Source organism: Mycteria americana, chromosome 5 (genome assembly GCF_035582795.1).
Source record: "Mycteria americana isolate JAX WOST 10 ecotype Jacksonville Zoo and Gardens chromosome 5, USCA_MyAme_1.0, whole genome shotgun sequence".
Taxonomy (NCBI): Eukaryota; Metazoa; Chordata; class Aves; order Ciconiiformes; family Ciconiidae; genus Mycteria; species Mycteria americana.
In genome coordinates this window covers 13107068-13133928 of record NC_134369.1, presented here as the reverse complement: position 1 = coordinate 13133928, position 26861 = coordinate 13107068, and the positions used below count along the sequence as shown (strand labels likewise).

Genomic DNA, 26861 nt, shown 5'->3' with positions numbered 1-26861 from the left:
AACCCCAAATGCCATGTCTTAATTCCAAGATAAAAATGCCCAAAAGAGGAAAAATACAAAACAGGTCAAATGTCAGGCAGAAAATTATATCTGCTAATTTAAATTGAGCTTGCTCTTCCTCCTCCTCTTTCCCTTTAGCTACCCTTTACAAATACTTTTGAGGCAAAACAAAAGCCTGTAACTATGTAAGTCTGTTGAACTTGGAAACTAACACAGGCACTGATACAACATTACGACATGGACTACCACAAAGGAAACTACTACCCCAATTCTGAAATACTAAGCAATTTATATATGTTTATATATGTGACGAATGCCGTCAATCATTTCATCACACCCATATTTTTAAAAATTTTATATTGATACAGAATGCTGTTAAAATAAACCCTACCAACAGGAAACATATGAAGATAAGCTGCCATTTTAAATCTGAAGCCAACAAAATAGAAAAATAGCGACACTTCAGTTACAGACAGAGGGATGAGGTAAGACAACACTTCTGGTTTAGTGGTGAGGAGAAACATTTGCTCTAATATCAGTTTGTCAGATTAATTTTGAATGGAGCTAGGTGAATACTATACACCAGGTATCATCTTTCATTAGAATTTCACACACCAGCACTAATAAAGTGGCTACTGTGCCAGCATATATAGATGCCTTACTCATAATCAGTCCTGTTATGCTACATAATCTACACACACAGAGATCTTGCCTCAGCACCATTAAAAACAAAATACAAAAAAAAGTACGAGAGACAAAGAATAATTATAATGGTATCACATCATCATACACTAGAGTGAAAGGAGATCTAATACGGATTCTGAAAAGGCACATGAAGGGCGTCTAAAGGAAGGATATTTCCTGGACACGTGGGCTTCACCTAACACTCATTTTCATCCTCCTTTAAGAATGAAGCTCATAATCGGATGGACAACTCAAAGCACCATGATAAGGACTTTGGCAAAAGGAACACAAGTCTATCTACTGAATAAATTAATTTTTGGACCAAACCTTAAAAGACCAGCTCAGACTGGGAAGAAAGGCAGAAAGAAATACAGGTGACACACTGGTCACTGGCCTTAGTCTTCCAGAATAAGATTTTTTATAAAAACAATCCTATTATTAAATCATCAATCTTTTCTTCACAGATTATAAACATTTTCTTTCCTTTTTTTTTTTTTTTTTTTTTTTTTTTTACACTTCTCCTCCTTTGTAACACTTATTTCTGAACTAACTATTTATCATCTTTATGATATGACATTCAAGACTACTATGGCATGTGCAACAGAAAAATCTTAGATTAGAATATGGTGTCCAGATATTTGGGTCTGAGTTCCATATTTTGTAATAGCAACTCCCAGACTACAATTACACACAAGTGTAATGAAATGGCAAGTTGATCCTTTGTTTTGCCACTCCATAATAAGTAAACTCTATTGACAAGTGATTGTTAAAAACTAACACACTACAGAGGAGGAAAACAAAATCTCTAGTGAAAAAGAATGTAGAACAAAAACTCCAAGAGTTCCATATAGCGCAAGTATTTCCACCATCATTCAGATCACATCTAACTCACTCAACAGATAAGGAACTCCAGTTGAAAGATGAGATGAGGCACGACTTCATTCTCATTACCTTTCCAGGGCACAGTCATACAACCTAAATTAAGAAATCCTATTATAATGTTGCAGCATTACGGTAAGTTATATTACACACAGAAGATTTTTGGTAGGTGATGTATTTCATTATTTCCTAGTAGACACAAAGTTGACCATGTGCCAGCAATGTGCCCCTGCTGAAAAGAAGACAAAAGGTATCTTGGCCCGCATTAGTCAAAGCATTGCCAGCAGGTCGAGAGAGGTGATCCTTCCCCTCTGCTCAGCATAGGTGAGGCCACACCTGGAGTGCTGTGTCCAGTTCTGTGCTCCTTAGTACAAGACAGACATGGACATAGTGGAGAGAGTCCAGCGAAAGGCCCCGAAGATGACTAAGGGTGTAGAGCATCACTCATATGAGGAAAGGCTCAGAGATATGAGACTGTTCAGCCTGCACAAGAGAAGGCTTAGGGGGAAATATTATAAATATATATAAATACCTGAAAAGAAGGTGCAAAGAGGATGGAGCCATGCTCTTTTCAGTGGTGCCCCGTGACAGGACCAGAGGCAATGGGCACAGACTGAAACACTTTTTCACTGTGAGGGTGACTGAGCACTGGCACAGGTTGCCCAGAGAGGCTGTGGAGTCTCCATCCTTGGAGATATTAAAAAATCATCTAGACACTGTCCTGGGCAACTGGCCTCAGGTAGCCCTGCTTCAGCAAGGGGGTTGGACCCGACAACCTCTAAAGGTCCCTTCCAACCTCAACCATTCCGTGATTTCCTCTACAGAGGAAATGTATCTGTAACAGACCTTTGCAGCATACTTAAGAAATTTCTGTCATCATTTCTGGCACATCAACATCCCCTAGAAACGTGGACATGTGCCTCAGCTCCTCTCTCATCCAGCTCAGCAGCTGACACTGGATGAAGCTTAAGCTTAAGCTTCATCCAGTGTCGGGTTTTTTGTTGTTTGTTTGTTTCTTTTATTTTACTACCACCTAGTAAATTTTTTTCTATCTGCTTTAACAGTTCAGCCAGCACGAACATAATTATCAAAATAAGAAAGGATGCCCAGATAACCAGATCACCTGAATTTGGGGATAAAAAAGCCCTAGCAATAGAGAACATGCTATCTTTAACCCATCCTAACTACAAAGCCACAAGTGCAGTATTTCTCACTATATTAAAAGAAAACAAACATATATATATACTGTGCATTTTCCATCAGTCAGCCAACTTTTTAAGGAAAAAGTGTTACAGCTGTGCTATTTCATAAGCTTCCAACATACAAAGGAAAAATGCTATCAGAGGTGTCTGTTCAAGCAAAGTACCTAGACTGAGCATCAATTCAAGATCTTATGCTTCATTTATAAGTCTGCAGAAAATGCTATATCATCAATATTAAGGTTGAATACCTGAAATACATAATTTCATTAGCTTGGTGAGAACAAAGTCTGCCGACAGCATCCCTGGGGGCCCTGGCAGCGACCGCCAGTTCCCTGCGGCGGTGGGGCGGCGATGACATCATGCCAGGCTGAGCTCCGGCAGCCCTGACGCAGGAAAGCCCTGGAGAGACCCACTGTGCCCAGCTTCACCATGCTGGGGAAGCACCCCACTCCCCACCCCTGCACCCACCAGCTGAAGTGCCAGTGCCTCTATTCCAACAATAGACACCTATGAAGCAAATTGTTTCAGCAGTACAAGGATTCAGAATCTATTTTTCAGCACAGAAATAAGGAGGAGGGGAAAAAAAAAAAAACAGTACACAATAACCCTTTCATTCAAACAAGAAAGCCTTCCAAGAAGTACAAAGTGTTTCAAAGCTGTATCCAAAACCCACTGAAATCAGAGGCCCTTTCCATTTGTATCAGTGGACACTGGAGGAGGCTATAACCTAAGACACAATTTGAAAGCATTATCAGTCACACGATCATGCATTATTAATAACACAACAAACTCAAGAAAATGCACCGGAATTCCAGCTAGCTCATATGCTGTGATGTTATCATAAATTTAACCTCTTCCCCCCCCCCCTTTTTTTAAACCCTTTCCTCAAATCACATAAAAATCAGTCTCCCCCATAAATACTCAAACCTATTCCCTCCCCCCAAAACCAACACCTTGCCACAAGCAACACCGTTACAGTATCATGGTGGCATAGCAGAGGCCAAGATATATTGCATGCTACAGTTTTACATACTATAGAAGTAGTCCTTGATAGGGAAACCAAATACAGAAAGAACATCATGCTCCAGCTTTCAGACCTGCGCACTCAGACAGAATACTTAAAAAAAGGCACTGATGTCTTCCAGTTTACTATTAGATAGCTAGCTCAAAGTAATACATTGCTGGTTTTAAATTTAATTATGTGAGGAAAGTTATTCATGTTCCTATCAAGATCAGAGAGTATTACTGAGTGTGCCTTGCACTATGTTACACAGATAGATACAGAGTAAATGAATAACAAAATTAACATCAGAAACTGTTTTCAATCTAGAAACTTTGTTCACTTGTGATTTAATCAAGAAAAATCTGTGGAACCTCACATATCCTTCAGTGAAATTGTATTGCATTTTGTTCTCTTGGATTTCTTAAATTAAATGGCTGCTGTAATTTAAAGTGCCACTACAGAGCAGACCGTTACACTGTATTCACTCTTAAAGTCTCAAACTGTAGTCTACAGTTATTTTAACATTAGACAAACATGAATTCTTTTAGGGTAAGGTACTGCTCAGCATGAGGGACAGATGAGAAATTTTGTTTAAAGTCATTAAAAGAAAAGAAAAAAAAAAAGAAAGTTTCCATTACAGCCAAAGTTTAGGAGAGTTCAATGTAAGAAGTCAGTTCTAAACACAAATTTCACTCTACAAGAAACAAGTGTTTATTTAGCTGCTTTTCTTAAAAATACAATGATGTAAAATAAAGCCTCATGACATCTTATAAAAGCAAGCTAATTTAAAAAAAAAAAAAAGAAAAAGAAAAAAGAACGAATATATCATTGGTCAGTTCTGAGCTCAAACACCCAAAGTAAGTACTGATGTTAGGTCAGGTTTTCACCTCCACATTCCTATATCTTTCTGAACAGTTAAAGATGCTAAGCAGCAATCTAATTTAACTTATGCCAGTGCAGTGAAACTAAAGCTGAAACAAGGTGCTGCTAAAACAAAGAACAGATTTGTAACCTTAAAAACACAGGTTTGACACAGTGCTGTGGGATAGACTGATATGGTTTAGCTGTGTATTTGGTGTGAACGTTTTCATGTAGCAGAGTAATTACTTCCTAACCCGATTTCTTTTCAGATACTGCTGGAAAAGAATTCTTATCCTATCCTACCACGAAACTTAATACAGAACAAGGAAAAAGTCGTCGCTTTCCCTCCAAAATCCGATTCATTAAGATTACCTGCGTGCTTCAAACGTCCAGGAGCCTGACTAAAAGTTGGTAAATGCAACCAAGCTCCAAAACGAGCGCAGAATATCGTTGTTAAGACAGATGATCTAAAATAACACCGCCTCCACCACACAACCTTCACTTTGAAAAGGCCGTTTAAAAGAGGTACTTTGTTGCGGTTTTTAAAGTTAAGTCCACTTCTACAAATACACTCCTGTGCACAGTCAGGCATTTCTGCATTTCAAGCACTCAGGGCAGCTACACAGAGCCGGGGGCGGCGGGGGCACAAGCGCCGCTGCCGGGGCAGGGGGCGGCGGGGGGGTACCCACGGCTCCCCCCGCAGTGGCCCGGGGCTGGCCGAGACGGCGCCCGGGGTCCGCGGAGCGGGGAGGCGGCGAGGCCGGACCCCGCCTCCAGGGCTGCCGTCCCGCCGCCGCCGCCACAGAGCCGACCGTTAACGGCCGCCGCCCCCGACCCCGCGGCCACTCACCGGAGAGCTCGTCCGGCTCCAGCCCGGTCTCGGTGTCCAGCCCGCAGATCACGAAGTAGTCGGCGAAGCGGCCGGGTGCCGAGGAGCCGCCCCCGCTGCCGCCGCTCATGCTGGAGCCCGAGGGGTGCGCGGGGCTCAGGGGGTGCGGGGCCGGGCGGCGGCGGGGGGCGGCGGGGCTGCGCCAGCTGCGCCAGCTGCGGCGGCCGCGTCCATGATGGAGCGGAGCGGGCAGCGCCGCACGGCATTGTGGGTACAGCCCCCAGCTGTTCCTGCGGGGGGGCGGCCCGGGCAGGGGAACCGCAATGCTGCGCCTGCGCTCTGGGCTCGGGGGATGACGTGATGCTGCTGGTCCAGCCGGGGGGGCGGTGGGCGCGCAGAGGCGGTTAGGCGTGAGGGGGGCGGTCTCGCGCGCGGTGGCCGTTAGGCCGGTGGCTGGCCATGGCGCGTCCGCTCTCTGAGGGGACGGTGAGGCGGGCGGGCAGCCATCAGGGGATGCGGTCAGACCACTGCAGGACAGCAGCTCTGCTTTGTGCCTCCTGGCGAGGGGTCTGTGGCTACAGCACTGGCCTAAGCTTCGGGGGGTCGGTGGCTCAGGGGTTCACCTCAGAGGCTCTTCTCAGCCAGGGAGAGGCTCTGCCCGCCTCTGCAGTTCGAGGGGACAAGGAGGCTCTGCCCGGGGCTACTCGCTCAAAGCACGGTTTAGTGTTGGTGGTGTTTTGAAAGCAAATCCAGACTTAAGTCTTCCCCTGTCACCTACAGCTTGTCATCCCCACTCCCTGAAGGCTGCTGCTCCAATGCTTGTTGTGACTCCACAGCTTTGTGGAGCAGCCATACCCTGAAAAGGGCCTGGGTCATGGGGGAGAGAGGGTGGGTGCAGGGGAAGTGCTTTTGGGATTGTTTGGGTTTAGGGTTGTTGTTTTTTTTTCTATTTGAATTAACATCACTGACAACTCTGTTAACACAGTTGGGCTTGCACAGCTGAGTGAAATCTACCCCCCTTCTGGCCCAGCATGGAAAGGAAAACAACCCCTGGGGAAGAGGGGAAGAACAAGACTGACTCAAACCAAGTACTGAGGGACTAGTAACATGTACCCATGCTCTGAGTTGAGAGCACTTCTTTCCACTGACCATAGAGGGGCCTGGGACAGCCTTGCTAGACTAAAATTAGGTCTGTAAGAGTTCCCCTTCCTCTCCTCTCCCAGTTCTCTATTTGTGGCTTTCACATCAGAATTCTTCCCTATCTTGTAGGGCTTATAAGAGGAGACATTAAAAGCTTTTCAGTCTTTTAGGATTATTATCTAGGACTGCCCAGGTAGTTAAGGTTGCATCCATAGTGCTGAATTAATCAGACACCAATCTAACTTAACATGCTATCAACCATGTGAAGCTTCGCATATTTGAGTTTACATCGCCAAGACATACTGAGTTCTTTGCAGGCACTAGAGGCAGCAGCACATGTAAGACTTCACTGTCAATGGTCTACAGCCTTTTGCAATACAATAACTAAGCTCTTACGCCATTTTGCCCAGTGAATTGTGGAGAGCTTTTCCATCCCTCTGGGAAACAGGAAAAACTGTAAGCAGCACTGGTGCTATTAGTATTCACTTGATTAAGACAGTATGGGCCACAGAATGGGTTATCAATGAATGAAAGTATTGCTTAGATTTGATTGACAGTTCAATTTTAAACCACTAGCAAACCTGAGGGAGAGATTTTGTAGTCAATCGAATTCAGCATTATACGGGTATACGTGGAAGCTCAGTCTGATCTAAATATTTAAATGTGAGAAGCATACTACAGCTGGTGGAAGGCCAAGATGTACATAAAGTTGGTAAGGGGGATTCAGACGGGAATGTGGAACGTCTAATCACAAATTATTGTCCTTGGGAGTGAAACACATCCTGGAGAAATATGTAAGCTAATTAAGATGTTTTGGGAACAATCTGAAGCTACTAGTAGAAGTGTGATAAGAAGCACCCTCACACAAACTATCCTCATTATAATACTAAAAGTCACACCCCTTGAGCTGGAAACTCCAGCCCAAGCGGAGACCCCTCACCTTTGGGTGTGCATAGAATATTAAACTAGTACTGTAGCTTTAAGAATTAGATGAGAAAATGTAGATGAATAGAAAACTGCTTTGCATAATTACTTATGCATAACTAGACTGTATAAATACTGTACCTGTATGAATGAGCAGGGTGCTAGCTTTGTGGAGCTACCACCTAGCACACAGTCTTCCGCAAAACCTGAAATAAACCGATATCTCGGCTCTGTGTGTGTATGGGGTGTTGCACACCAGGTAACGAACTCTGTGACATAACAATTTCAATAAAGATAGCAGGATAATTAGGAGCAATACCAGAGTGAAAGTCTCAAGTTAACTCTACAGTAAGCATTTAGATTATGCTGACCCTGCCTGGTAGTTTGTGGAAGACAGCCACAGAGAACAGAACTAGCTAAATCTAGTTGCTCTTATTCTGCTATGTTCTCTAGCCATTTTTTGCACATTTTGTTTCTCTGTCTGCTTTTGATGTGGCAAAGGGCAATGTATTCAGCAGGTGGTAAACTTTTGAGTAAGCCTGAACTGCAGTTCAGGCTTATAAACAAAAGTCATAGCTTGAGGGTCTCAGAAGGACTTGCAAGAAAGTTTAGGGAAACAGCACAAATATTGGCAGGGGGGGGGTTATCAAATAAAGAGTAAAATGGGGAAATAAAAAATTGTTCTTACTTGTGCTTTAACTGTTCCAGCAATAACCATGTACTTAGAAGATTTAGCAAATAAAGTTAGATGGGCCAGTAAGCAAGCAGAGGATTACCAGAAATACTGTTGAGCAGCAATATTTAAACGCACATACACCTTGCTATGCAACAGGGTAAGGGACAAGAAATATTTTTAAAGGAGAGTCTCAGACTAAGAAATTCATATTTGCTTTGAATTGCTACAAGAAGGGAGGAACTGCACGAAGCAGAATCAACAAAAGGTTCATTAACCAGGAAAGATAAGAGTCACCACAATTTTTGCTGTGAAAAGCTCATTCATACTTTGTCAGACAAATTCTCTGCTTTCCCAGGCAGTTTACAGCCTAGTCTCTCTTAAATCTAGGCATCCGGGAGGTGTACCCAAACAGCTAGAGCTTTCCCCTCCCATTTTGTCAATGACTGTCTCTTTTCCATTGTATCTTCCCCTCTCCTTCCCCCCCGATTATTTCATTTCTGAAATACTCTTACCTAGTGACTACAAGCAACATCTGTGATGTCTAATTGAAAGGCCAGTAGCTTTAATCTGTCAGTCTTCTTGAGCAATGTTCCACCACAGGAAACAAACTTTGCGAATTGCTTAGATGTCCTTGAGTAAGGCAACAACACTCTAAACTACCTTATGAATTCTTGAAAGTATTCTTTATGATGTCGAGAAAATCTGTGGAATTGTGAAATCTGTGGAAACTATGACTGTTCAGCCAGAGAATCATAAAGCTATTATCAGTAAATAGGAAGTGATTTAAAAGATTCATTGTCTTTGGCAAGACTATCACTGTTGATTCAGCTGCTGTTTTCAATGGCAAAGACTGGGATTTTCAAGCTCAAGCCTTAAATCAAAGAGAATAAAGTCCTTTAAAAATAGTGAAGACAGAACTTAATGCGAACATATCTTGATTATTCCTCATACTAGTTAATTTAGGTTTATTTTGCCAACAATCACAGTCATAATTATTGGAAGAGTTTATAATAAGCAGTAAGAAACCTAAGCAGCAAATTACAGTTTTATTCAACACTGCTCAGAGAATTGAAAAAGTCTGAAATAGGGTATCTGCCCTTTTTCTGTACAGCTTGTTCCCAAGATGAGGTAAGCTCAGAATGGTAACAGAGCTCAACGCATAAAGAAATCACTACAGTTGTCAGGGTGCTGATTGGATATTGTGTCTTCTAACTACTTCAATTAAGATATTTACCCTGGATTCTTGGGGGGAAAAAAAAAAAAAATCAATGACACTTACGATGAAAGCAATCCTCTCCAGTCTGCAAAACTGGACACTTGAAACTGGCTGTGATTGTTTGGTGTAAGCGATATCCATGCAACAGACTTCTGGAATATAGCCTGCACACCAGATCACCGAACACACACATCCTCCCACATCAGGGCAGAGATCAGAGAACTGCCACGTCAAGGTGCTGAACAACGTTTCTTAAGCTCCCATGCAGCATTGTCCCTCTGCTCCCCAGCTCCAGGAAGCCACACCTGGTAGTACAGCTTGTAAGCAGGTCATAGATCCATTGTGCAGGTGTATCTACCAGGGCTCCCAGAGCCTCAGATGGGCAGTGGCACCATGCCACCTGTCAGAGAGGTCCAAGGGTTTGTCAATATCTGAGATTAAGGCAGAGGGTGAGTATGTGAGAGTCTGGTTTAATTTGTTTCCACTCCTTTCACTTCTGCTTGTTGAAGATGGTGCCCCAACCTAAGGAGGCCAAGTCCTCCAAGGTGGAGGCAAAGGCCAAGGCGCTGACAGCCAAGGAGGCTCTTGAAAACATCCAGTGTCAAGAAGGTCTGCACATTTCCCACTTGTGGGAGGCCCGAGACTCAACCCAGTGGCTGCAAAGGCAGCTCAGGAACCCCTGCAAGAGCACCCCACAGCAGAACAAGCTTGAACTTTATGTCATTACGAGGTTCCCTTTGACTGCAGAAGCAACCATGAAGAAAGAAGATAATACCCTGATTTTCATCACTGATATCAAGACCAAGGCAAACATAGGATCAAGAGGCTTTCAGGAAACTGCACAATATTGACGCAGTCAAGGTCACACATTGGTTAAGTCTGAAGTCTGGTTTGAAGACTTGTGGCTGTCTGACCTAGTGTTCTAGTTGAGACACTGAGCTAGACCCACAAAGGGGGCTTGGGTATCGAAATGTCTGATTTACTGCATCTGCTTAATAAATATTTTAGTATTCAGACCGAGCATTTAGGGTCTCCCTTAACACTGGAGGAGAATCAGAAGATATTAGAGGATATAATTCAGGATAAGTCCTATCAAAGTCAGCATATCAAGACAGAAACTGCCTAAAATCAGGCTGGACGGGGCTCTGAGCAACCTGCTCTAGTTGAAGATGTCCCTGCTCATTGCAGGGAGGTTGGACTAGATGGCCTTTAAAGGTCCCTTCCAACCCAAACTATTCTATGATAAAAGGGCCCTGAGGGCACTAATAGGCCTTAGTGGCCCTGAACAGCCTCAGCTTGGGTCTCAACCCCACCAACCATGGGTCCATTTAAGTCAGGCTGCTGGGCTGTGTCACACCCGGGTTACCCTTATTGGGCCCAATCCTGACCTTGTGTTGCTGATTTGCATTTCTGGCTTCACCTCAGAGCTGTCTCATCACCACAGACTTGCTTGATGACCCAGACTCTTGGTTGAGGCTGCCCCCAGCCTGCCCTGCTCCCTCACCAGAGGCAGTGGACAGGCCAGCTGGGCTCTGCCCTTCCAAGCCGCGCCCTGGCGATATTCCCTGTGAGAAATCATTTTAACACAGAACAAATAGTTAAATATAAGAATTATTTAGTGATCTGCTCAAAACACTTTGTCATGGCATGGAAGTCTTCCAAGTACAGTAAAGATTGCAAATTCCAGATTATTGGATACAACTGCTCAAGGGCTAGGTTGTAAAAGAAAAATCTGGAGTTATGACCGTAACATTAGATCTTAATTCCAAGGCAGAATTTTAGAAGCTGTTTGCCACTATGGCACATTCTCCTCTCCAGAGCCTACTAACCTTGTGTCTATTAACCTTTTAAGGCTTTGAAGATATCATTGAAGTCCTAGAGATGTACAGAAGAATTCTGTTTTGAAGATTATCTACAGAAAGGAGCTTTTATGAGGCCTCTCGCATAGTTATACACCAGTCATTGATTTTAGCTCTCATAATCCAGACCCAGAGTCTTCCTTGTATACTATAAAACAATGAAACACGAATTATTACACTAGGTGGAATATTTTTAAGAGGAGGAAGGGGAGTTACGGTATGTTAGTAAATATATGCTTTTATTCATATTAATTGCCATTATTAAAAGGCCATAATTTATTTCAGTTTGGGTGACCTGGAGCTATAAAGCCACCAGCTGAGAGTTAGATAGAAATGTGTATCATTGCAAGACATCAACTGGTCATAAAAATAACCAGAGTAACTAACTTCTCTTTGAGGGAAATTTGAAAAGCTCGCTCTGGATCCTACTCTCCTGCCTAAACTTCTTTCACTGCCCTCTTAACACTGTCATACTAAAATATATGGTTCACAAACCTCACACTACTTACGACAGAAGGAAAGCTTTCTATAATTTGACCTGTTCTTTTCAGATTCCTGGGGAAAAAGAATCCCCCTATTTTGTAATCTTGCAAAAGAGATTGTCCCACATATGAAAAACAGTTTATTATACATTTGAGGGAGAGTTAGACTTCCCCTTTCTGGCACTGGCTCTGCAGTGGGTGGTACAGAATGGACAGGCACTCACACAGCATTCCTGGGACAGGATTTGTTCACTGTGCTGAACTTCATTTTGAATGGAGGAATTTTACTAGAAGGTATGATTCTTAGTGCTTTAGCTCCCACAATTCCCAGAGTTAAGACTCCACTATTATTATTACTTACAAGAATGAAAGAAAGAAAAAATATGTGACTAAAAACCAGAAAGGAATGCATTTCCCTTTTTGTTCCTTTTTAATATACTCCTAGTGCAAAACACTACAGAGATGAATTTCATTCCTGTAGCAACAGCTCTCACAGGCGTCTATTTCAGTTAGTCCTTATGTTTGTAAAAATGTACGTGCAGTAGCTGCTGGGTGCTTCAGTCCTTGATCAGCTACCTGGTTGAGTCGATTCTGCTGGTTGTTCAGCTTAATCCAGAGTAAACTGCATGGTATGAGGCAGGCAGCACGCTTCAGTTCTAACACAAAGCAGAGCAATCCACACTGCCTTTTAGTTACTATCATAATACTCAGTTATCACAGAAACTACACATGATGATAGTTCTGTTCTCAGGAACAACATACAAAAACTCTTCAAAGTTACCTGACAACAAAAAACATGTTTTGACTTTGCATAATAGTATAGTTCACTAACATTTTAAAGAAAGACTTGTCATTTTTTAATTTTTACTTCTTTTGTCTTAACCTTTCAGCAAGCTTTCAACATCAGTTTTCTATACAAGGCAAAAAAAAGAATTCTATAACTGGACATAACATTAAGGGAAGGTGAATGAAGCTATAATAATGTTAGCACATGAACCTTCCATCAGGAATTAATGCAAAAACAAAAAGAGCAAATTATGCAAATGGTTCTATTTGAGGAGATAATACAAGTTAGACCCAATTGCCTTCCAATGCAAATTATAAAAACTTTTCAAAATTACTGTTATATGTGAGAAATTAATTTCAGGTGGAAAAGGAAATCAAGTTTACCTAGGTGTTCTGAAATAAAGGTAGACACAGAATGAATCTCATCTACAGAAGTAATCAGCTCAGTTTAATTTTTAATCAGTCATTAAAAATACCATTTAAGAACTCCTCATCCCTTTTAAACAGGTTAATAAAAAAATTAAGCTTAGTGGGAAGTTCAGCATGCTTTATCGTACTCAAAAATACAATGTTTCATGTTTTATATAACAGCTTTATTACCAAATGGCAAGAGACATTTAGTAATGATGTCATGCAGGTATCACAAAAAATTCCAAAAGATAAACAGGTCACCTAACAACTCAAAATTGCTTGCAGTTAAAAAACAAAGCTACATCTTCCTGATTTCCCAGTTTGTTTCGTGGTAGACACTGTTTTCCTGTCAAAATGCTATGGCTATCTCTTGGATCACTTGCTGGATTCCCTAAAGGAAAGAGTAGGCTGGTACAGTATTCCACAGCACAGTGCTTTTTTGCCTTTTTCACAAGGCCTTCCTTACTCTTCACAACCCGCAGAAGTAGTCCTCATAAGGTAGGAAACTGCCTGAGGCCATTGGCAGCTGAAGATAAACACAGAAGGGACAGGTTAAAAAAAATGCTAACTTTTTGCAAAGGGAAAAGAACTGTATTTTCAACCTTTTTAAAGTCTTAAGGCTTTTAGCCACTGTGAGGGGAACTCAGTCGATGGCTGAAACACAACAGATTTTTCAGTAACACAGCCTGATCCCATCTACACAGTGAAATATAATGCAGTGAAAATGTCAAGTGATTCACATTAAATTAAAACATAGTTCAGTTCCTTCTTTAGTGCCAAGGTTACGCCCAAACATTGGCTTTATACAGAATAGAAGGGATTTTCCAACAGCATCCGTTATTGACCAATAATTGCGACAAATTTTGAGAAAAGCCACTGGACAATAAGTTGTAGGTAATTTATTCTAAGAGATCATCTGCATGAAAAATTAACTATGTGGAAAAGTAGGCTGTAAATCTACAGTGACTTCACACTCAATAGTCTAGGGGACACTTGCTCACAACAGCTAAATTCACACTCAAGTTTACTACGGAATAAATCCCCTGGGTAGATGACCTCTGAGATTAGAGCTGCCGCAATAAAAATAATCACTGTTCAGTTTTAAATGCCAATAAAGTACACTTTTAGAGTAAATTCTAAACAACAAAACAATTGCTGAAGCTAAATGATCTTACAATAAACTTGCAAACAGAAGTGATATGAATTCCTTTACATACCTATGTAAAAAATACCATTTATGTGCAGCCCAGACTTAAATAAAAGACAAATAGTACATCAATAATATTTACTATATATTTACATGTAATACTGTGATGAAATGAAGGAGTCAATTATGTTACAAAAAGAACAAAACTCTTTAAAGGTACCAGTACCTTTCACACTATCACATTTATGGAACTGTTCTCTTACATCTCAAATGATCTATCATATGATGAGTTAACATGAGGATACAGACAAATAAACCCTTGAATTGGAGCATATGCTAATGTGTCAACTCCCATTTCAGCAAGATACTTCAGGGGCACCAACTTAAAGCATAGAAGCAGCACTGGTTTCAGTAGGATAAAACTTAAACGCGCACCCCAGTTCCTTGCTCATCAGGGCCTCATTTTATGGGATTCCACTGACAATACAACAAACTACAAGAGTTATAAGCATACAAGGGGAGGTATCATATACCTTATTGAGTGAATATATATACTTTTACTTAAAGGTGAATCATTGCTGGTCGCCCACTGCCAGCTACTGACTTACCGGACAATGGAATCATCCTTTCAATTTTATATACACTGACACATGAGCCTTCTGTTACATGATGCTTTGAACATTATTTGGAATCAGCTCTTTAATAAGAACTACACCAATTTGTGTACCTGACATTTCTAGCTAATCCAGCAGCAGTGGAAAATTTTATACTCTTTACATATTGCTTGAGAAATGGTAGTATTACAATGCTTAAAGTTATACATTTTTAAATCACTTGAGAACTGAGTTTTATATAACCATACGATCATTTTCTTAAATTGGCAGAATAAATCTATGCAAGTGAAGTATCAGCAAAATAATCAACATTAAAAATTTAAAATTAGAACTTCAAAATCATCAGCCAGCCATGACAAAAATTCTAACCTACTCTCTCCCTTCCTATATCCTCTCCCAGAAAAAACTTTACAGAGGACAGGACAAGAGGGAATGATGTGACACTTGGCCTTTGTTAATCCAGTTAGTAAAGCAGATGTAGGTTCAAGTATTTAAATCCACACAGCACTAATAAATAGAAGTAAACAATCAGGATGAGAATATCATTGTAGTTAAAGTACTGCAAGAAACTTTTGTTTCTGAGTGAGCACCGTTATTATATTATGCTATTATTTTGGAAATCCAGAAGGCAAAAAAAAAGAAATATTGTTGATGAGAAATGTATTCAGACCAGATCACATGCAAGCCTACAGAGAATGTTACAAAACTGGACTGAATAATTAAGAGGTTTTTTTCTTGCAAGTTTTAGAAAGCATTATCTGTAGTTTATGTCTACATTACAATTTTTGCTCTGCAGATAATCAGAGCAAAATATTACATCTGTGTTTTCACTTCCCTCATCCTGAGGGCCCCCCACACATGCCCTCCCAAAGTAAAACACTGATGGTTTGGTTACAAAACTATATGCAGTACATTTCTGAACACGGTTCCTTCTATTTTAGGCCATGTGTTCATTTAAAGACATTCTTATCAATTACACGCCTCCCCTTTCATTGCTTAAGATCCAATAGAAAAGCAAATATACAAATATCAGAAGTGCTGATCCTGAGATGAAGTATGGGAAATTCTGGTCCAGTTTGATCCTTATTCAAACTTCTGTTTCAGTTTCTTCTGGAAGACAGCTGGTAGGATGGAGAGGATGGCTAGTATCATGAGGACAAAAACAGAGTTCCAGGAAACAGCTTCCCCTGCTGTTGTAAGTTGGTACAGCGTTGTTCCTGCCTTAATGGCTACAAAAGATGGTGGTGCCACACCTGGAGCAGGGAATTAGAAGGGTAGGAAAGCAAAGGAAGAAAAAACAGCTTGTTAGGGTGAAAAAAAGGAAGAAATAATCGTCATCCAACTTTTAACACCAAAAAATTCAGACTTTACTGCCGCGTACTTTTGGTTGTTTTTTTTTTTTTTTTTAAAGAGCAGCGTAAATACAAAATTCAAAGACAAAAACCCGTTATCAAAAGAACTGGTTTTAGGCCATTTTTAATATTTTTAACACCAAGTCAAACACAGAAGACTAAGAAAATAATCTCTGCTCTTTAGACACTGCAGTTTCAAGTTGTCTCTCTACGAATGGATTTTATTTAAGTTCACAAAGGAAAAATATGGATCGTTTCCTGACCAGATTAAAAAGTATTTGTAAAAACATGCCAATTACAAAACTAAAGTGTTTAGCACTACTTTAGTTAAATTATGAATTCACTCCTAGGAAGATATATTAGGATGAACAAAATGGAGCGGGAAGGGGAGAAACAATCCTTCAGATCAAAGTCACATACATCCTCACACAATTATGCTGAGCTCAAAATAGGAGCTTATAGAAGTTCACAGAAACATGATAGCCATGAAGTAGAACAAAAAGTTACTAATAAAGTGTTCATATAATGTATGTTTCCTTAAGTGAGTAATTAGCCTAGGCTCATTACCTCTCATCCAGTACATCAGAACAGTCCTGACTACTAAAATCTTTTGATGCTATAAGCTCCACACACTGAAAAGTACAAAAGCAATATTCTTGTGTAACCTTTCAGTTGTCCAGTAGGTGGTGATCTCTGCTGAACAACGCAAACAGAGAGAAGCAAGTAATAACCCTTCTTTGGGCTACCCCCAAACTGCAGTTCACTAGCCAGAATTCTTACCTAGAAAAGTGCCAATGAAAAATACTTTCAATGGCACATTAATTACAGGAGATGTTATATTGATAAACCAGTTGGGAAGAAAAGGTGTTATTCTCAAAAATATTATGTAGTTAATGAGGTGTTCTCTGTGTCGTTCAACCTGCCAAGACAAAAACAAAAAAAATTCAGTAAAACAATCCCTGCCTTGAAAATACACAATTATTTTACTACTAGAGGTTTGTTAGGGGAGATTTTTGTACCTTTTGTAGAAATTTAAAAGTTGCAAACATAAAAATCAGTTAAACAATAAGTGACTCAAGGAAGAGTCATCAGTGAATCACCTGTTAAATAGTACTGAAATTAGTCTGGAAATACTAGTCTGTGGTAGAGCATGACGACGATGTGTCTGAATCAGCCAACTTAAACAGCAAACAAGTAATTCGGCACAGCAGCAGGCCTAACCCTAACTCTAGAGCAGCAACCTCTGCCTGTCTAACTGTAGCCCAAGCAACACGGCCAGCTTGTCATCCTATTCCTAAAGCTTTTGCAGGAACTAGCAATTAAGTTTGTTCCTCAACCCATTCTGTCCTAACTCATAATCAAACTTGAAACATAGCTGTATTCCTCACCTGAAAACTTACCTAGGTCATGGCTCTGACGTTCATCAGGTGGCTGCTGCCAGCACAGTTGCAAAACCTACCTACCTACACATTAGAACGCCTAGCATTAACATTACCCATTACCACAATAGCCTCAACTTTATTTACAGTCTTAATTATATTCTCAAGTCTAGCCCAGCTCCTTACACTAGTACTACACCAAAGCCTCTTCTCCTTCCAGCCTGCCTGTAGCACATCAGCCCTCTCAAACAAGGACTGTAACCTCAAACCAAGCTATAAGGGTAGCAAAGCATCCACCATTTCTGGCCTATCCTGGCAGTCCTTCACTAAGCCTAAGCCTAAACATGGTCATCTGGCCCCAAACAGTTGAAATCAAACCCGGTCTGACTGCAATTCCGTCTAAAATCTCAGGTAGTAACTCACCCCAGTCACAACCCTGGTTTTTCCCATTTTAGCTTTAACTGCAACACTGAACTCAGTAGCCCTGCTATTGTTCACTAATACCACTGTGGGTTTTTTTAACCTTAGTGGAGAACAAGTATTTAAACATTTATTAATCCTGCATATAAAATGTCTTAACCCTCAAAATGCAAGCATGATATAGTCCAATTAACCTGGAAGCAGTGAGATATGAGCTGCACATGTAATTACATGATTTTAAATCACATATCCAATTCTACTAATGGAAATAGCAACCATTTGCTGCTCAGATTATACTGCAATATTAAGATTTACTTGGGTCAAGAGTCAAAATACTACTATATTATCTAATAAGCTCAATTGTGCAGGACACAGGTCCACATCTTACTTAATGAGGAACAAGTTTAAAATATTCTTATGTGATTCAAACACCTTGAATAGAGTATAGTAGTAAGTTGTGCTTCACACTTGCCAAAAAAAAAGAAATCTCAACATGTTTCAGAGTATCAAAGCAAGAGACATGCAGTCAAATACTAATCACACTATGACTTTGTACTGCAAAATCTTTAACTTCATCTGACTATTAACACTTGCTGAAACTAATGTTACCAGATGCTGTAAGAAAGTTTCTAAATGCTCCAACCACAGTAACATCTTCAAATTAAGGTTTTGCAATCAAACATATAGCTACAGATTTTCTTCCCCTATAAAAAACAGAAACCCAAGCTTTCATTAGTTCTGATGCTTAGAGAGCTATTACTTTAAATTGAAACTGGAGAGTTTTCCTGTTGACATTAGCTAAACCAGGGGGGTTATCAGTTGCAAACTTTTCCTAGGTAAAAACAGCTTCCCCACAGGAAATACCATAAAATCAGGAATACTCCCCACTGTTTAAAAACACCCAGAGAAAGTAACTATACAGTGTCAGGAAGGAGTCAGAATCCTTTCTTTGTAACTAGATACATGAGCATAAGACCCCCTAGTTTTCCATGCTATTCCACTATACATTTTCTATCATAAATTTCAGCAGCTCTAGAAACTTTACCTGTTCTGACCATTTTACCGCTTTTTCTGTTAAATATCTGTATACAACAGGACGTCCCACTAGGTATGAAAGCATATAGCAGAATGAAGCTCCAAGTCCTGAGCACTGGGGGGGGGGAGAAAAAAAAAAAAAAAAAGGAACAAATGAGCAGAAACTCTAATCTTAGCCTTATATCCCTACACTGGCTGGATAGAGCCTGCTTCTATGCAGCCCTCCATTGTGGCTGAAGGGCTGTCCTTCAGCAGTATGTACACACTCCCTAAGAATGTTGTTGACTCAAGACACTTCCTTTATTTCCAAGGCATATAGATCAATCTTAGCATTCAAAGTAGACAATGTTGATTACTTATCAGTTAATACTAAGTGCTTCTGCAGTTTTAAGATTTTGAACAGTGAAAGCTTTACAAATAAGGGCACAATGGCATTAAAGATTCAAATTTGAAAATTCGTCAACTTGGTCTTCCATACCTGCTCAATTATCTCATTCATAAGTACTAAGGCTCACTATGACTGCATCTTTTGTAAATGACATTTTTTGAAGCTTATCAATAACATACATTTCATATCTTAAATTAAGCTTCTTGGTTTAAAGACAGATGTGTTTTGCAGTGCACTAATAAAAATGTAGTAAGCGTTCTGAAATTACGGTCAGGTTCTGGTAGATGCTAGGTAAGCTTAAAATAAAGGTGACTGTCGATTCACACCCAGCTGCCTCTATTATTAAGAAAACTTGGAGAAACAGTTTAGTCTTTTGGATCATCACCCAAAGCTACAGTGAATTTTGTGGTAACACCATTCTCACAGCAGAGCTGAATGAGAACCCATTCATACCCCTATTTCACTCAGACTCTGATCATTTCAAACAGGAAGCTGTTTAGATGCTTGGTTGTGTTCCAAATGGATAGAAGTATATGCCCTCACAAACTATTTTCCATACTTACCAGACAAACAAGAAATAGGGCCAGCGGAAAGGGATAAAGAAACCCTGACAGGATACTGAGAAATATAGACCCAGGGATAGCAAATGTTTGCAAGCTGGATGCATCTTTGTTAAGAAAAAAAAAACAACTAACATTTTTAAAAAGCTACCCAATTCTTAATTTTTTAAGCAGTCACAATACATATTACGATTTCAACAAGCATAAATTGGCATAGCCTCTAAAGATCTTTACTTCCAAATACATTTGCAGAGTAGCACAAGAAGCCCAAGCACAGAGAAACAAGGGGTAGATTCATCATTACACATACAAAAATAAGTCACTAAATAATAAAAGTTGTACTACATTTTTCTCTTTTACCTGTGCTACAATTGACACTGGGTATTTATTGTGACATTACAAGAAACACATACTTCTGATTTTACATTATTGACTAGAGATAAGCAGATTTCAGCCATTCTCTCAGAAAAGTTCACAGAACTCCTCATCTGAGCCCATAACTATTATTTCATGGAAGACTGACATGTATGAAGGCAACTACTACTTCCTTACAAACAGGCACGGTGCAATCACTAGATAACTAGGATACATGATCACTAGTTTCAGTCAGAATTTTTCAAAAAGGCAAAAATTAAATTTCTGCAGCATAAGCAAAAAGGCTGTTGAGCTTAAGGCTTGCTAGGCATACTTGCGACTGTGATGTATTGCCCAGTTTGGACAGAAATCTTATAAAGCAAAAAAAATTTGCACACTATTTTATCTGAGTTGAATTGACTGAAATATCAAAAAGCCAAATAATCTTCCTTTCTATTAAGTCCATTACAACTAGTACAGCTTTTTCTAAGCAAGTGTCAAGGTTCCAAGATAACTAACATGCTTGTCAACTGATCACAGTCTACTGCTGAGACAGTAAATGTCGTCACATCAGCTGCTATAACAGTTCAATAAACAGCCAATTCTGTTCTACCTCTTGTTAATATATAAACCAACATTTTAATTTTCTTCATAAATTTATTATTTGTGAACTACACTTAAAAAGAACGAGCTGAAGGATAATTACTAATGGCACATTCAGTGCTGATTTTTCTTGGGAGTTAGGAAAGCCTCCTGCATTAAACTATGAAACAGACCTCTTATACAGCTTTTAAAAGTTATTAACCTTTAGTTAAATGTCCCAGTTAAGAGTGTGTTTAATGATTAATTATTATATTCAGCACTCAGGAAAAAGTTAACACAGAACACAGGTAGTCTTTGTGTATCCCTAGGCAGAGAGAACTTCAGAAATTTAGCGCTCTCTAAAAGGAAATAGAAATTTGGTTTTTTAATGTGGGCATTGCAGAGATGAAAGAAGGCTCAAAACGCTTTCCTTGAGAAAGGCTGTAAAATAGTCTGTAAATTACCTTTATATGGCACTTTTGAATGTCTCGAGGAAGAGCAGTGCAGTAGTCTCAGTTTTCCTTTAGAATCAAAAGTAATTTCTAACTGGCAATTCAGTTTGCAATTTAAAAAGTTAGCGTAACTCTAAAATGAGACCAAGTCTAATATCAAAGCTAATAATGTTGTCCATAACAGACACAGTCAAGGTGAAGCTGCATGCAAATCCCCAACAGCATTTACTACTATACATGCATGCATCAGTTTCCTTCTACTCAATGCCTTCGTACAGTCCAAAAAGCATACTGAAACACACAAGAAATGGTTTAAGTTCAAAGGTTTTAGAATATCTGTGTCTATTTATAAACGTACCTAGGTATGTTAGCCTTCTTTACCCATGATCAAGAATTTACAAGTTTGAATTTGTAGTTTCTTTTTCAGAGAAATATGACCATATCAAAACTGCCATTTATATCAGAAAAAGGATACAAAACATACGTGGCAAAATATGCCACTAATACTTGAACGTAAAATGTGTCCTTATATTTAGACAGGACTTTTCCCAAGGCCTTTGCATCATCCATATCTCTAGGAACCTTTATACATTCTCTTTCTTCTCTGGAGGGGGGAAAAAAAATAGCAGGAGTGGTGGTAAATATAATCCAACAGTATAGTAAAATTACTTACTGAATATATAGATAAATAGATACACTACACCACTAAACTACAACCTCAGCAAACAAACCACATGATTAATATTGTGATAATGTTCTCAGATGAACACTTAACATTTACAGCGTGTTTTGTATTAGAAAATCCTCAATTTTAGATATTTGCAAATGATATTTTAATTCATTACAATAATCAGCTTCATTTCTAGGGTTATTGTTTTGGGGTTTTTTTTTTTCTTACTAAGTACGGATCAAAAAGAAATAATTACTCAAACCAAACCTTGGCAACTGAACAGCAGTCAACATTTCAGCCAAAAAAACCTGTAACTGCCTCAACAGTAGGGTCATAACATTTGAAGTGCAGCAAGAGCGGCAGAGCTTTACCTCACAAACAAACAAAGCTTTAAGAGCAAAATCTCATGTCACACCTTAATCTGGTGCAACCCTGGGCAGCACAGTTGAGTGTCCTCTCTTCCTCTGTATCAGACTTAGTGATTGGACTGTTGCAAACTGAACTTGTTGAGCAAGTTAATCAGACAGAAAATTAACTACCAAAAGAAAAAAAGAAAGTTGTCAGACAAGCAGGCTTCCATCTTGTCAAACTATCTACCTTCCCAACACGAGCACTAGATGCAACGAAAAGGAGAAAAAGAGAACGTGAAGCTTAGCTATGAAGGAAGAAGGATGTCCCCTTTTGATGACAGCCTGCAGTTATACCAGTACACAAGGAATTTTAAAATAAACTAGCCCTAACCAAGCACGTTTTGGCTCTCAACTGAAGGTTAAGAACATAGTGAGTTACCATTGCTAATGTGACAGGCAGTAATTTACCAAAAACACAGTATCTCAACTGTCCAACAGAAACCCTAGGTCAAGTACAACTCTGTTTACACAGATCCTACCGGTTAGTATTTCAATATTAAGCTTTGAACCCTGACATTCTAGGTTATACACTCAAATTCCCTTTCAAAAAAATAAGGTTATATCTATAATTAACTCATGTCAGTTTAAAAATCACTTAACCCCATGTAGGCTCCTCTACAATTTGATCCTGAACAAAAAGCAAATAAATTAATCTTTCCTGACATACTTACTCACTAAGTTGTGGGAAATTTTTATATACCAGGAACATAACGAAAGCAGCTGATAGGAAGATAGACACTAAAATAAGAAGTGATGTCCGAGCTGATCCACCTTCTGCCTGCGCTTTCCCTGAAGTTAAACAAAAACAAAGGAAGTTAAAACAAAACAACAACAAAAAACCCCTCACATCTTACAACAGATTTCAAACTTATACCTTAAGGAAATGTTAAGGTAAGCTGCCTGTGGACATAATCTTCCCACCAACGCTTTCAGTAACATATACAATACATTGCTCACATTCCCTGAAAGCTTTCAAACAAATCCGAAGTTCTTACACTGGCAAACATCCCACAGAAGTCAACTTCTATGATCCATATTAATTGAGCCTTAATTTATTAAATACATTTGTAAAGAGAAAAAAGGAGCAAAACAACGTAAGCCATACATATTTTTCCCTTTTTGCCAGAAATCTTCTGCCAGTCCAATTAACTAGAGATTTAACTTGAAGTTAAACCTTCAGTATGGACAACGCAACTTTGAAACAGGCTCATTAACAGATTTTTTTTTTTTCCTGCTAAGAAAGAACACCAGGCACAGCCACTAGCCAACTAGCTGAGACACACACATCAGAAGAAAACATATGTAAACACACACAGCCTCCAGCCTGGGATATAAAGATTACAGTTCTCAGACTTGGGAATTACACATATTTTACCCTCATAAAAGAAAGACTTCTCTCTGATATGTCTATGTAAGTTTTTATTAGCTCTTAAATTCTTGTGTAAAGGAAGTAATGGGAGTACAATAAGTGATACAATTACATTTAAGGCTTCTTCTCTACTTTTTTGTCTTAGATTTTTACCAATATGACCATACATATGCAATACACTGATAAGCACCAATGCACCGACACGCACAAATAATTTTAAACAGAAATAAACAGTAAAACTCTCTGCATCCACGCTAGGGTGTGTATGCGTGCATGTATTAAAACACTTTCTCTCCTCAGACACTGTTAGGCTAGCACAACTTTGCAGGGAGCGTCTCTCTTGGTCACTGGAAGAACACAAAAAATGCCAAGGCTGTATTTTCATTCGTAGATGCCGGTGGCATGACTACAATGCCAACGCGCAACATTCAAGCGGGTCGCGCTGCCACCTCACTGTTGTGAAACACAGCGAAAGGATGACGAAACCCACGGACGAAACAGCCGGCTGGACGAGCTGGCAATTTTACTCGCTTTAACGTTTTTCGCTTTGAGGTCAGCATGATCCCACAGGTGTGCACTAGCTCTGCTAAGGCCGAAAGGACAGAAGGCGGCCTCTATTTAGCAGTTTCAAGCGTTAATACCTCACCGGTGGTTATTTTAATAACATTTTCTCCACAGAGAAAATAATAATAATAATAATAATAATAATAATAATAATAATATAAAAAAAAACTTAAGAGGACGAAAAAGGAAAATAAAGCGAACTGCACTTTCTGCCACTTTTTGTACTACGGTCGTGCCGGTAGTGGAACAACACGCACACGAACCCACGCGTGTTTCCTCCTTAGCGTGCCTGTGGAGCGAGTTGCTGCCCCATTTCGACCTCCGGCCCTGACGCCGATAGCGGCTGACAGGCCCCGCGACGGGAGCCCGTCTCACCCCCACACACATCGGCCCCCCTGAGGCGACCGAGCTGCCGCTCTCCCGCCCAACCGCCCGCGCGGGCCGCAGCGGGCAACGTCCCCGGCCCGCGCGGGCAGCTGGGCGGGCGGTTGACCGTTGGCAGGACGAGGTCGCGCGCTCCCGCCGCCCCAACCCCCGGCACCTTCTAGAAGCTGCCGCTGGTGCCTGGCGCTCTCCGCCGCCGCTTGACAAGGACCGCGCTCCGCCGCCCTCTGCTGCGCCATGGCTCCGCGATACCCCGGGACCCACCGGCCGGCGAATCAAGGCAAGGGCAGGCCTCGCCGGCACCGAAAGCCACGGGAAGGAGGCGGGACCGGCCGCTCCTCCTCACCCCACCGGGTCGCGTTCGCCCTCCCGCCCCCGTCGCCGCACAGCGCATGCGCTGCTGCGGTGTGCCGCTTGTATGAGGGTCATTACGGTTTGCGCTTCTGCGCCGTGATATACGGGAGCACGTGTTGGGCTTCACGTCATGAAATGCGGCGGTGGGTTAGTGATGGTAAATACGGTAACGCCTCCTTTCTGGGAACGCCCATGTGGGTATATATGGTAAACGGGTGTGCGCTCAGTAGGGGTAAATATGGTGTGGGGTGTCCCCTCAGCGCGGCGGGGTGGCGGCGCCCCGGCCCGGCTGGAAATAAAGGCCGATCCTGCCTGCGGGAAGCAGGATAAAACCTGTCTGCGGGCTTGTTTTACCTCGGTAACGGCGTGAGGCGTGGGAGCGGCTTTACATCTGTGAACGGGGGTGGGAGCTTCCCTCAGAGAGAGAGCGGCGAGAGGCCCTCGGCCGCCTGTTGGGACGGTGGGGCCTCACTAGCGCCCCGCCGCGGCGGCGCCGGCGGCTCTGGCGGTGCCCGGGCGGCTCTGGGGCGGGGCGGGGCTCACCGGGGCGCTGGAACAGTAGTAGGCTTTGAGGAAAAGGGGAAACCTGATTTGGTTTTTACAGTTAGGTTTTTAGGTTTTCGAGACGGTTTGTTCCTCCCTTCCGAGAAGAAAGCTTCAGTACGCTGTTTCAAATGAGCCGGATTGCTCTTTCCCGGGAAGAAAGAAAACTCCTCTAGCTGTCTCAGGATTTTCTTCATGTCTGTTCCTGTCAGTAAGGAGGTTTGAAATCCCTCAGAAAAGCTAGAGCGTCATGTCCCAATGTTCACAGATTCCTTGGCATTCAAGCCGAATCTGACCTCGAAGCACCTATTTCCTCATGCAATCTTTTGGCAATAGGACATCTCTTAACCTTTCAACTCTTCCCGCCAACAAGAAGTGTTACAGTAAGTGTTCTCCAGAGAGAATGCTCTGAAGCTGTGCAAACGCACATTGCATAAGCTTCTGGGCAGACTTGTTGGCTGAGGGAGATAGTGTGTCACCCTCTCTTCCCTTTTCCAGCTGTATCTTCTTACGAATCTCTAGCCCTTTTTCAGGGTCTTTTTCTAGAAAGGAAGCTCTCATGAAAGAGCTTGACACCGTTCTAAGTTTTAACTTCAGCCTCATTTATTGGAATATTCTGCCTGCAACTAACTTTATACCATGACTAAACATATCTTTTAAAATTGCTTGTACAGGATACAACAGAAGTAATTTTATAGCAGTAGAATTTTACAGATTGTATTTCCTGAGATCATAGATCTTTATAAAGCAGCGAGGAAGATGCAGTTCAGCACACAGCAGACCTCTAAAAAGCATTGCTTTATTGCTACACTGTACAAAAAGCACTTGTGTTACAGTGTAAGTGTCTACAGGAAGTTGATGATTCATTTAAGAGCTAAATAGTCTAATATGCTATTATACAACTACAGCCCCTGCCAAATCCAGTGGGAGGAAATAATCCAAACTATAAATTGTGATCAGATTCCAAATAAAGCTTCAATTCATGAGCAGATTCCACATGAAGCTTTAATTTACTCATTAATTAATGAGTAAAATGAGAATCAAATTATTTAAAATTATTTCATTAAATCATGTAATTCACTATTTTGATACTTTTAATTGATATTTTAGAAATGCTAGTGCCCAGAGGAGCCAGTCAGGTCTATGAACTTGTTGCTCTGGGCATTGGTGCCAGATGACAGAATCCTTTGTTATTTCAAACCCTTTCACTAGAAAATTGTACATACTAGCAAGATGGGAATTGCTGACACCGTAGCAGATAGCATTTTTTCCCCTATTGTAAATGCACATCACATTTGTCATCTCTCTTTGATTATCCCATTGCTCCTGGTA

At 40.8% G+C, this 26861-nt stretch overlaps 2 protein-coding genes across 5 annotated transcripts in view; both read right to left on the bottom strand.

Annotated features, from left to right (window-relative positions):
• Positions 1–5735, bottom strand: part of DENND5A (DENN domain containing 5A) — a 69966-nt gene extending 64231 nt beyond the window's left edge. For 3 of the 4 annotated variants that reach the window (XM_075502171.1, XM_075502172.1, XM_075502173.1), the window contains exon 1: positions 5480–5734. In XM_075502171.1, coding sequence (XP_075358286.1) covers positions 5480–5588 — 109 coding nt within the window. In that variant the 5' untranslated portion in view covers positions 5589–5734. Of the gene's footprint in view, positions 1–5479 lie in introns of all 4 variants that reach the window. The other variant, XM_075502174.1, reaches the window with a different exon arrangement.
• A 7241-nt stretch (positions 5736–12976) lies between these two features.
• On the bottom strand, positions 12977–25012 carry TMEM41B (transmembrane protein 41B). The gene is made up of 7 exons (XM_075502170.1): positions 24790–25012; positions 22987–23104; positions 21711–21839; positions 19851–19944; positions 18910–19014; positions 16846–16984; positions 12977–15966 (listed from the first exon to the last, which is right to left on the bottom strand). Exons 1-7 carry the CDS (start codon positions 24869–24871, stop codon positions 15797–15799), a joined length of 837 nt encoding a protein of 278 aa, XP_075358285.1. The 5' UTR covers positions 24872–25012; the 3' UTR covers positions 12977–15796.
• Positions 25013–26861: the final 1849 nt, after the last annotated feature.

Coding starts and splice junctions, on each gene's coding strand:
- TMEM41B (XM_075502170.1), bottom strand. CDS start 24,871: ATGGCGCAGCAGAGGGCGGCGGAGCGCGGTCCTTGTCAAGCGGCGGCG. Junction 23,105..24,789: donor CCAGCGGCAGCTTCTAGAAG/GTGCCGGGGGTT, acceptor GTTTAACTTCAG/GGAAAGCGCAGGCAGAAGGT. Junction 16,985..18,909: donor CGGTAAAATGGTCAGAACAG/GTAAAGTTTCTA, acceptor TTGTCTTGGCAG/GTTGAACGACACAGAGAACA.